At 35.6% G+C, this 12432-nt stretch overlaps 1 protein-coding gene across 1 annotated transcript in view; it reads right to left on the bottom strand.

Moving 5' to 3' along the window:
- Window positions 1–629: 629 nt before the first annotated feature.
- Window positions 630–12432, bottom strand: part of FAP (fibroblast activation protein alpha) — a 92899-nt gene continuing 81096 nt past the window's right edge. The window contains exons 22-26 of the mRNA XM_004608094.2: window positions 4935–5034; window positions 3864–3928; window positions 3288–3360; window positions 2938–3011; window positions 630–1570 (exon numbers count right to left, since the gene is read on the bottom strand). Coding sequence (XP_004608151.2) covers window positions 1469–1570; window positions 2938–3011; window positions 3288–3360; window positions 3864–3928; window positions 4935–5034 — 414 coding nt within the window. The 3' untranslated portion in view covers window positions 630–1468. The remainder of the gene's footprint in view (window positions 1571–2937; window positions 3012–3287; window positions 3361–3863; window positions 3929–4934; window positions 5035–12432) is intronic.

The raw sequence follows: 12432 nt of genomic DNA on the forward strand, positions 1-12432 counted from the left end.
GTCTTCCTGGTGTGAGATGGGCTCTGTGATGGGTTCTGGGAGGGGTGGTTTCTCAAAGTAGTAGCAAAGAGTGATGAACTCAGGTATATCTGTAACGTTTAGACATTTAGGGTGGTCCGCGGTCTATGATATTTGGAGCCCCTTTATCTGTAATTTTCCATGCCTGTATCAGTTCTTGAGCTTCAGAGAATCAAGGAAGACTCGAGCTAGAGGTGGGTAGAAATCGTCCCTAGCAATCTCGTGCCAAAGAATTGTTCCCAAGGAGCTGCAGAGATAGCACAGCAGGTAGGGCGTTTGCCTTGCAAGCAGCCGACCCAGGTTCAATTCCCAGCATCCCATATGGTCCCCTGAGCGCTGCAGGAGTAATTCCAGAGTGCATGAGCCAGGAGTATCCCCTGTGCATCTCCGTGGGTGACCCAAAAAGAAAAAAGAAAAAAGAAATATCCCCTAGATAGCAGCTTCTGGGATACTTCCAACATTTACTTAAGAATTATCTTTGGGAGTGAGTCCTGAGAAGAATCATTTTAGTTTTCTTCTAAAATGAAAGAAGATAAGCCCCCTGAAAGTTTCTAATTGATGGAGTCAGTCACCAGAGCATTACCTTTATTGTAGCAGACATTACAACAATATTTTTGTTATTCAAAATGAACACCATAATATAGAACTAAAACCCACAAGAAGACACACATAGATATAACACTTTTCTTTCCTGCTGTTGATTTATTTATTTATTTTAGCTTGATGTGGCTTAGCAATCTGAAGACATTTACCAATACTAATTTTAAAAAGGGATACAAAATAGAAGCATTTCCAAATTTAAAGCACTTCTTAAGAGAAGTCTGAATTTAAAATTCTGACTTTATTCTTATCAAATTTTGTTGGCAATGCTGAAGAAGTCTTCTGTGAGACACTGAGTAAACATTTCTTGGAAGGGCAGCACGAGTGCAAACATCAGCACACTTCTACAAAACACATCTCAAACTTGACTTCTGAACAATGTTTTTTGCGTCCTCACAGTCAGTCATTTTTACAACAGTTGGGATCTAGCTGTCAAAGATCCAAAGCTGCATCTTGTTCTTTCTCCATGACCATCCCAGTATTAGACAGGCACTTACCTAGCATATTTACTTCTTTCTACATAAAACCAGGCACATGAAACCAATGCACACATACACAATCAAAATAACTTTTGACTTTATATTTTTCCTCAGATGGGAAAGCAAAGAAACACTGTCCAAAAAAAAAAAAAAGCAAGGCTCCATTTTCTTCTACAGAGTACAAGAAAATGCAAACATTATTGAGGTTGAACTTCAGAATCATTCTAATTTTTTGCCAGCCTTTAACACAGCATTCCTTTATTTGTTTATAACAATATTTAACAGCATAAAGAAGAGTAAAATAAACAAACAGTCTGAGGCATTTGTACCAAGTGTTGGGATGGTGATCCAGGCTGGTATCTGCATTGTTTTTAGTCTGTCAAAGAAAAACATTGCTTGAGGAAGTGGGTCATGTGGTTGTACAGGTGTTTTGTGGAGAGGCCAGATATGCCATGGTTCTGGTCAGAGTACCACTGGAAGACAAAGGGAAGAAACCAGTTTTCTAGCTATAGCTACACAATACAACTAGGACTTTTTCCAGCCCTCAGGAGCCGATTATTCAAATATTATGGAGAAATTCTACCTGAGAAAACTTAAATCAGAGTTTACATGGAAACATTTCAAATAGAATAATTGAAATCCTTCTTTGTTAATCTTCACTACTATTCTTTTATTTTTGCTCTCCATGACTGAGAGTAGTCAGCATCCTGGGGGATCAGAGGCAGGTTTGGTTTTCAAAGCTGGTGCTCAGTGGCATTACTTGGCTTCTTTGGAGCTCAGAGTCTTTATTTTAGAAAGGAGTAGGTTGGATTTGATTTTCCCTAAGACTTCTGGCTCAAACATTCCATGAGAATTTTAGCCTTGGAATCTTATTCCTCTCTGCTGCAGAAAATCTATAGTACATAATATAATAATTACCCATTATGAGTTAAAGACAGTATTAAATCTCAAAAGACAAAATAGGAAAAAAGTCCTTCAAATTTTAATTTTCTTTTTGAGTATTGTTGATAAGATGAATGTTTTCTACCAAATAAAGATCATAATGAAACTTATTAGATAAATTTACTCTGAGGTTCCAATTGAAAAAAAAAAAGAAAAATTTTATCTCATGATTTGCAAATTATTTTTTAAAAGCTTATTTCCAAAAGACAGGGTTTCCCTTTCTGGGTTCTTGTTTTCAAATATAATCAAGAGAGAGAGAATTTATGCTCCCTGAGGATGAAGAAAGCTAACTACAGGGCTGTCCCTGGTGTTAATATATTTTTCTCTATTTCACATTGTTTTCCCATTCCTATAACCTGCATTTTACCATTAGCTCATTCATTCATTCATTCATTCATTCACTAGTGAAAATATGATCTTTGGCAATGTGGCAGCCCTGGGCCTGGTGTTAAGAACATATTGATTAAAGAATTCTTTAATAGTGAGCAGAGCTGCATAACTTCAGAGAGGGCTTCTGAAGTCTCTTCACATCCTGCAATTGTTTCTTTCAGAACAAAACCTTGTAAAGTCTTTGGAACTCCGAGGTTTTGCAGGAACTCTAAGAATGCAGTGACATTCATGTACACAGGATCATAGAACTATCAGATGCTTGAGCTAGAAGATTTTCTAATCTTACCAGGGTGACTTTATTTTATATGTGGTGCAATTAAGTAAGATCCCAGAGTTGTCACAGTTTCCCTGGTGTCCATCATGGAATTAGTGAAGATGCAAGATGTATTGTTAATGTTCTGCCTACTTTTCTCTGCAACTTTTTGGGTCAGGTTTTAGTTTGTTTTTTAAAGAAGATTCCTCTTTAGGGGCCTAAGGCCATGAACATGAGTAAAATGAAATTATGTACCATTGCCTGGAAATCCACTTGTGCATTAACCAGAGCTTTAGCAATCTGTGCTGAGTTTTGAAAGTGCACATTATCTGCAACAAAGAGAGAGAGAGAGAAAGAGAGAGTTAAAGTGCTGCTAAATACCAGGAAGCATAGAGTGACAATGTACTGCCTGGAAATGAACACCAGCAATTATCTAGTCATGCAGTTGACATTGTCAGCAGTGAGTAATCACACTCATTTATGGAAATGTCCCTGACTCTTAGGTACTGACCCCAAGCATAGGCATAGGAGGATGCTTAATGTTTCTTAAACAAAGTGATGCTGGCTCAGTATTTTTATGTGTAAGAGTCTTGCTTAAACCTCACCATCTGCTGTTCCGTGGATGAGAAGATAGTCTACATTTCTGAAATATTCTGCTCTTGCCATCACAGTTGAATTCTGGAAAAGAGAAAAAATTAACATTTTAGTTGCTGCAAGTTCTAATAGAAAACTAGCTAAATCATTGTGCAATGGACTTAGCACCAATACTGAAATTATGTATTGCTTTGGTTGATAAATATTTAAGAGTCAGAGCAACACATTTTCATCATCATTTGCATTACTTCCATCTGATTCTTAGTTTGAAAAACTGAAAGTTTATGTGTCATATGTTACATATGAGTGAGACCTTAGGCATAAATGATGCCCGCTCAAGCTGTGTGGGGGTTGGTGGGGAGGAGAGGATTGAGGGAAAGGAAAGTTAGGGGAAAGAGAATGAGGAAAGGAAGAATAAAAATCAAAAGGAGTAAATCTTTTCTAGTGAAGTCTTTTGCAGCTAACAAAAGATCATCATATTTTCTGGGGGATGCAGGAAAAAAAGTGTAACCTCAGAAAGATAGCTTTAAAATGATTTATCACTGGTGAAATAAGTTAATGGCCCAAATAAAACTGAAAATGCTTACTTTATAGTGCTCCAGATTATCCTCCTTTGTTGGGAGACCCATGAATCGCTCTGTGTAGATTGATGCTGTGAAGATATAAGAATCTGCTTTGTCATATCATCTATGCCATTTAGCCAAAAAGACGACCTAGTGTAGTGCTCAATTTTTCCCATGTAATGAAGGTTCTTGCTTTCCTTTACATTAATGTTTCACTACAGTCATTTAGTTTGCAATTAATCTCATACAGGCTAAAGAAATTATGAGAAGATTATGGAACTAGGAGCATTTATTATTCAAAAGGGTGACCTTAAGCTCTTTTACCTCTATTTGAATCCCTTTAGGGAGGGGTGTTGAGATAGAAGTAACCCCATGACATGACTTCTCACAAGTCATTTCAAAGAAATCACAAGTGCAGCCATTGTGGATGCAGGTGCCTTCATTAATCTGGGATATAAATAGGTTCCCCCTTTTTCACCCCTCTCCACAACCCACAAATCCTCCTTTGCCACACAAAAAACTTATCATAATAATAATTTCCTACAAGTCACAACCATTTTAAAGTCCCCACAACAGGAAAGAGGTTCTGATGAAAACAAGTTCTTAGGATATTTATTAGAACTAATTTCAAATAATCATCCTGAATTGATGTTAATTATAATCAGAGGTACACCAGGGAAGTGTACTTCTTGAACAAATTGTTTCTTTGCTTTCAGGAGCAATAGCAAGGCCATGTGTGGTGTGAAAGTGAATTGCTTGGCCTCGGCCTGCCTTTGTGGCTGATGTGCTTAAAAACAAGAATGCTGCCACTGTGTGCATGCAAAAACAGTATTCCCTCTGATTTTTTAAGATTTGGTTCAACAAAGACCATATGATTTGGGGGACAGAATAAGCTATAATGAATTTTATCATTAAGATCTCTTTGCTAGAGCATGATTATAAGGAATTATATAAATCAACCTCTTTGCAGATGATCTTATTCCTAATGATTCCAGGGTGAATGTTACTGCATAATTTATTTTCCAAGCAACCTCAAATCTAGAGTAATTATGTGTTAAATGCTTTCGCAGCCCCATTTATGATATGTTTCCATACCGTAATATTCCCAGCTGGAGACTGGAGCCACTGCTATGCCACATTTGAAAAGACCAGTTCCCGAGGCAAGGGCGAGTGATGAAACATATCCTCCATAGGACTGCAGAGACATTGTTTCAAGTCAGTCCCAGGTTTACTGTCACAAACTCCACCTTTCAGTTTTAAACCCTAGTCACTCACAACAAGGACTAATGGGAACTAGGGCATAGGAATCGGATAGGTGAAATGTCTAGTACTCTGTACAGCAAGCTCCACCACATTTAACAGTAACTTCACCTCTTGTCAATTACACAGACTTGGTGTTCTGATCAGAAAGTGATAAGAACAATCTAAGAGATTTAATGATAAACTTTTCCCTAACAATTTCTATTCTGCTTCTTTAATCAAGCTTTTTACTAGAACAAAACTGAAATTTTACTTAAAAGAAATGCACGAAAAAAGAAATCTATTCTTAAAACATAAATACAAGATAATTTCCACAGTTTGCAAAAGTCCTGTGAGGCAGCACTTGTGTCTAGGTATTTATTTTCATAACAGAACAGCAAGAGAAGGATATAAGAAGCAGAAGAAGCCTTTAGATTGCTTAAAGCATGGCCAGAGTTTGTGTATAATGTGATATTACATATTCTGCTTGGAGGATTTCCGACATAGCAGCTCAGAGGAGGAAAAGTCATTGGTGTCTTTCAAGATCTTACATTTTTCTCCCACAATTTTTTTAGGGAAAAAATGCAAAATAGGATACAAATTCCACAGTTACAAATAAGTGTAGAGTCTCTTCAATTTTCTCCTCAAGGAATCCATAGGTGATTTAGAAATGCACCCTTAGTAACAGAAAGTCTCCCCATGTCAATTGGAAAGTTGAAGCGTTTGAAAATGAAGACTTGAACAGAACAAGTCTACATCTCCCTCTGGAAGACAAATTAGGTTTATATTAACATGCTGGAAGAGAGACACTTCCCTTGGAACAGGAAGTAAGTAGTATTCTGGGACATGGGATCCCTCAAAACAGTTGTGCTAAATTAGGAAATGATTCTCAGTGTTTATTCTCTCCCCAACACAAGGATGTCCTACAACTCATCAGAGGACAGAGACTTTACAACTAAGTAGAGATTTTTTTTTAAAAAAAAATCCTCTTTCCACAAATTCTTGGAATCATTTCTCTCAATCAGAAGAACTCATATATCAACTTTTGCTACAGAAAATTCAGTCTTAAAAGAGAATGAAAATGTGAGATTGAGCTGTATTGAACAAAAGAGACCAAGACACAGAGAGGCTTGGTGATGGCAGCTGGCCATTGTCAAGGATCTATTCTAAATCCATAAAATGCATGGGAAGGATAAGCCAAACAATAACTGAATTCAAAAGTTAAGGATCTGTAACTTGCTTGAATGGTCCTACTCAGTGGAATTTGATTGAGAATGCCTGGCATCTCCAGGAATATCAAGGGCTCTTTTTTAAATACTTGGAGAAGAACTAAAGTGGAGAACTAAAATCAAATCAGGGAAAAACAAAATTGAAAAGCAGAAGGCATATTTGTATTTACAAATAATCTCAGTAAGTAAAAGTTTTCTGTCAGGCTTAAACTTTCACTTATAATATAAAATTAATTTGTTTTTGATGAGTAAGTTAGCATCATTATAAAAACAGATTTTTCTTTACTTCTTAAATTTAGATTTGCATAAGAGTCAGTAAGCCTTCCTCTGGAAAAATAATTACTGTTATAGTTTCATTGGAAAAGTATATTTCCTGCCAATAACAATATAAGGGTCTTGTTTCTCCTCTCCTAACTGCCTGAACAGAAACTTGCAAGGAAGAAGTTTAAAATGGAAAAAAATTGCTTATAGGAAAAAGAGCTTCAAAGAGTCTGTTCAAATGTTAGGAACTGTTTATCTGTATCTATTAGTGATTAGATGATGGTAATATATCTATATGATATATTTATTCCAGGATGAATACAAATCACTCCAATAAATTTGAAAGAATATAAACAACCATAGCAGTAACATAACAAACAGAGGTATACTTTTAAATTTTCAGGCAGTCTAGAAAAACTATTTCGATTGTAGAAATAAAGTGGAAGAAAGAAACCGTGTTGACTTTTTTCTGCTCTCCCATCAGTGGGACTCCAAGGCAGAGTAGGAGGCTGCTGCAAGAAAGAACCCACGGAGCAGATTGGCCATGAGAATTCTGGAATTTTGTCCTTTGCACTAAGGATGCCTTGCCATTTTACTAAAATGAAGGATAGCTTAAAAAAATTCTTAGAAGGGCACAGAATTTTGAGGGGTTTATGGAACATGCTTATGTGAGCCATAATATACCTTAACATAGTTTTACCACAGGCAATAACAATAACTAACTAAAGTTTGTACAGCCAATGTACAAAGTTTTCGGTTTTTACAGTTTCACATAATGATCTCTTTTCTCCCACCACGTATCTCCCCATGTTCAAGAGCTCTCTCAATGTTCATTGAACTCTCGAAGCACATGCTAGCCTACAAACCCTGTTTCTCAACATATCATTTGGTCTCCCTGCCTCTCCATTTCATGTCTTAACTCAAAAGAAAACAAAAGACTCACTTCCAGATGACATCCTCTGCTTTTCTAATCTTAAATTGTAGAAACCAATTTACTATTTTCTTCTCTGGTATTGCTTTGTTTTTCTCCATGTGACGTAGCATCATTTGACGTACTATGTCATAATGATTTAACTTGCTCTAATCTGTGTTTCCAAGTACTCCCAATTCCATAGGCTTTTGTGTTAATTACATAAAATATTTGTCTTAACAAATGCATCATCAGCAGTGAACTTTCCATTGATAGTACAGTAACAGCAGAATAAATATTTGTTTTTATAACTTTCCTATTAACTCATCTAACCCTCACAGTTACCTGGCAAAGACACTGTGTTGCTGCAAATCCAGGTGAAGAAACAGAGGCTCAGAGAGCATGTGGAGCAGTCGTGAACTCAGCAAGCAGCTGAGTCTGGACTCGAACTCAACACCTAACCACATCCCATACCATCTTCTCTCTTCTCTACAGTAGAGTAACCATTTGGGGAAGCTTTCAGTTCATAGTCTAATAAAGTCTCATTAGAAGTGCACTTGTCCTACTTTTGCATTGTAGATCACACACAGTAATTCAAATTGCTTATAATTAGTCACTGGAAGAAAAAGGAACTAAGATTAAATCATGAACTAATGCTTATTCAACACCACCTGGCTAGGCCTATATTAACAAAGCAAAGCCCGTAAATGAGGTTGCTGTTCTAATAATTTAGGCAACCCCCCTGCTGCTCTTCAATTGTCAGAATAATTACTTCAGTTTCCTATGCATAAAATTGGGTTTTATGACCTCAGTGTTGTTGACATTCTGAGTTGGAGAATTCTTTTTTCTTTTCCGTTTTTGGTAGGATGCTGTCCAGTGAATTGTGAGATATTTTACAGTATTTCTGGATTCTAATCACTAGATGCCAGTGTCATTCCCCAAGTTGTGACAGTCGAATCTATCTTCAGGCTTTGCCATAGATCCTTTGAGGAGCAAATTTGCCTGGTTAAGAACCACTGTTCCTAGCAGTGCCTGTGTGTAACAGGCACTTCTTTGGTACAGCCCTGGACTCACAGTAGATATTTACAGAGCAGCTGAAAATAAGATTACTGGACTTAAATGAAAGGATGAGATAAATTAATCTCTTTATCTCTTCTAAATCACCACAACATATAAAGAAAATATAGAATTTACAGTTCATTGACCACTTGACTTCAAATAATGTGTATGCATAGATGTGTTATATTTCTTAGATTACTAATATGCCTAAAATTTCATGCAAAAGTTACTTTCTTCTCTGATATAGGATGCAAAAGTAACTGAAAAATCCTCAGTTATTAGCAACATTTTCCTCTTTATTGCCTCCAATTTTTCCAGAGTCTGGTTATGACTTCTTTCTATCTTCTATTTCATGGCCTAAGACAAGTTCTTGGTAATTGTTGCGAGTATTTCTGCTCACCTACTTCCTTGGCCCACCACTCCCTCCCTTCTGTCTCATTTTACTCCTTATTCTGTAGCCAAGATTCTCTTTTTAGGAAACCAATACCATCACTATTGATTTCAAGAGGTGCCCACAAAATCAAGTATGTTCTTTGAGTAATATATATGCTTTCATTGCATAGAATTCACTTACCAAATTATTATACTAAAGAAAATTTCCCTGAAAAATTTCCTAGTATGCACCTGGGGAGAAATGGCAAGGAAAGCTATTTCTTCAATATATAATTTCACCAAGTACCATGCTAATCATTTGAGAAACAAAGGTAAAAAAACAAAAAGATAAAGTCCTTCCCTTAATTTACTAGCATTCACATGAAAAAACCCAATAGTTAAAGTTAAAGTCAGTATGTGACCCTAGAAAATGTGTAAGTAGAAAAACAATTGGGTAAGTATTGTGTTTTGGAACAACTTCATAACCAGCAATTAAGCTTGTGAGGCCAAAGCAAGAAACATAACTTAGTGGCAATTAGAATAGCTAAGTGGGTGCTACTCAATTTTTAGTTCATAGACCCCAAACCCAACACATTACCTGTAATCTTTATAAATGCAAATTCTCAGACCTCATCCTGAAGTATTAAATGAGAATTTTTGATAAAAGAACCTTGAAAACCCTAAAGATTTTACACACACACACACAAACACACACACACACACACACAAACCAACCCTTAGAAATAATAAACCAATATAGTAAGGTAGCAGTTTACAAAATTAATACACAAATCTGTGATATTCCTGGTTGCAAATAGTGAGCTAAAAAAAATTATATGTCTTTTTCAAGATAGTGCCCTCAAACATCAAATACCTCGCAATCATCTTAACACGAAAGGTAGATGACAGGCTTATACAGTGAAATCTGAAAATCACTGGTAAAAGAAATAGGACACAAGGAAATGGAAAGATATTCCCTGTTTGTGGATCAAAGAATCAACACTATCAAAATGTATATTCTACCCCAAATTTTATACATATTTGATGCAATATCCATTACAATTCCAATGACATTCATCAAAGACTTGGAATAAATTCTACTGAAATTTGTGTGAATTCATAAAGCTCCCTTAATAATCAAGGAAGTCTAAAGGGGTGAGAGAAGAAAGAGATACAGGCATTGTATTTCACAACTTTGAACAATACTACAAAGATGTATAATATAATCAAAGCTTCATGGTACTTGTATAAAGATAGACCCACAACTAACAGAACAGGATTAAGAGTCCTGAGTTAAGCCCCTAGATTTATGGACAGCTTATGACAAAGAAACTAAGTTTATAAAGTATAGCAAAGGAAGTATTTTCAATAAATTATGTTGGAAAACTGGATAGCCACATGCAAAAAAAACTAAAATTAGAACTGTATATCACACCATCCACAAAGTGGATTAATGATGAAAATATTAGACTAAAATACATAAAGTGTATTGAAGAAAAAGTTGTGAGAACTCTTCAGGAAATTAATTTCACATGTGTCTTCAATGAGATGACCACAAAAATAATGACAACAAAAACAAAAATAAACAAAAGGGACTACATCATGTTAAAAAGCTTCTGCACAGCAAAAGAAACTCAAACTATGACACCCTGCTGTATGGGAGAAAACATTTGCACACAACAAATTAAAGAAAGAGCTAATATTCAAGATCTATAAAGCTCTCATATAACTCAAGAACAGAAAATTCAACAATTCCATCCAAAAATGGGGAGTGGAGGTAAACAGACATTTCCTCCAAGAAGATATACAAATGGCTATAGGCATATGAAAAAATGCTCATCAATCATGAATAGGGAAATGCAAATCAAAACAACATTGAGATATCTCATGCCAGTAAGAATGGCATATATCAAAAAAGTTTTGAAGCAGTGTTAGCAGGGTTATAGTGAGAAGGGAGTCTTCATCCTGCTGGTAGGAATAATGTTTGGTTCAATCTATATGGAAAGAAATATGTCTTACTCTCAAAAATTAAGGATAGATATCCCATACAACCCAGTGATACTCCTTCTGAGCATCTACTCCCCGCCCATACAAAAGCTTTACTTTAAAAAGATTTATGCGTGCCTCTGTTCACTGTAGCCCTTAGTACAACATACAAGTAATGGAAACAACTCAAATGTCCAACTATGAATAAATGGATCAAGAAGTTGTGGATTTATAGATACACAATGGAATAATATGCAGCTTTAAGAAAAGACAAAATAATTAAATTTGTCATTATATGGATTAAACTAGAAGATATAATACTGAGTGTGGTCAGAAGAAAATATAATACAAAATAATCTCTCTCATATGTGGAACTTAAAGCTACACAGCAAAGTGCCAACAAAGGCAAAACAACTGGAGAATTGATCCACAGATCTGAATTCTCAGTGCTTCAAGCAATATAGATTTTTAAAAAAATCCTTAAAAAATAGTTTAAAAGAAAACAAAATAAAAGCTTCCTTTTAACAATCTATCCAGATTTATTTTCCATGCCTTTATTTTATGAGGGAAGGCAGTTGCAGCCATACCTGGTGACATTTAAGGGTTACTGTGACCTCTGTGCTTGAGCATCCCTCAGGTGCCATGTGGTACCAGACTTAGAACTGGAGTTTGATATGAAGCTCATGGCTTAAACTCTATGCTATCTTTATACTGCCTTCTTCATTAACCTATGCGTCTTAAGTTTGAAGTATTCCTAACCAACTCAAAGTCCCTATGTATGACATTATCTATTACTTCAGGATCTGGGCAAGAATGTCTTCACTTTCCCTGAAATGCTTTACTACTAAACTACTTTGCCAAGTCCAAATGCAACTTTTTTTTCCTCATTCCTTCCTTTGCTCTTATAACCAGTATTTATTCTTCTCCCTACTTTTCTCCACAAGTTTTATCTGACCACAGTTGGAACATTGCTAGGTAGTTGCCATTTGCTATTTCCTATGTGAGAGACCCAGAACTCATCTTTTTATTACCTAAAAAATCCTATATCAGACCCAAGTTGGGGTCCAATAAAAAGGTACCACACAGATGAGGAAATGAATGTACCAATGATAAACTGGATGGAATAATAAATACACATTTTTCTATAACCCAAAGAATGAATTAAAAGACTGCATAGTAATAAGGTATTTTTTTCATTTCTTGGATATCTAGGCATTGGCAATACATTTATTATTCATTCTCTTACATATGCGCACAGATTATTGGGATGCACCTCATAATCATTGCCAAATCATTTGTGCAAAGTACACAAAAAAGGATATCAAAGCACTCTTTCATTCAAAAGTATTTAGATAAAAACAGCGAGAATCTTACGGAAGAATTTCAGATTTATACTAATTATTTTGAGGTGATTGGTGAAATCCTTAAATCATTCCATACAAATAGATCATATAAAACTAATTATAACTTTTAGAATTTTCTAGTAATAAAATTAAAGCTTTCACTTTGTTTTTAAAGCCCAGTTGTAAAAGCAGTT

This window comes from Sorex araneus, chromosome X (genome assembly GCF_027595985.1).
Source record: "Sorex araneus isolate mSorAra2 chromosome X, mSorAra2.pri, whole genome shotgun sequence".
Classification (NCBI taxonomy): domain Eukaryota; kingdom Metazoa; phylum Chordata; class Mammalia; order Eulipotyphla; family Soricidae; genus Sorex; species Sorex araneus.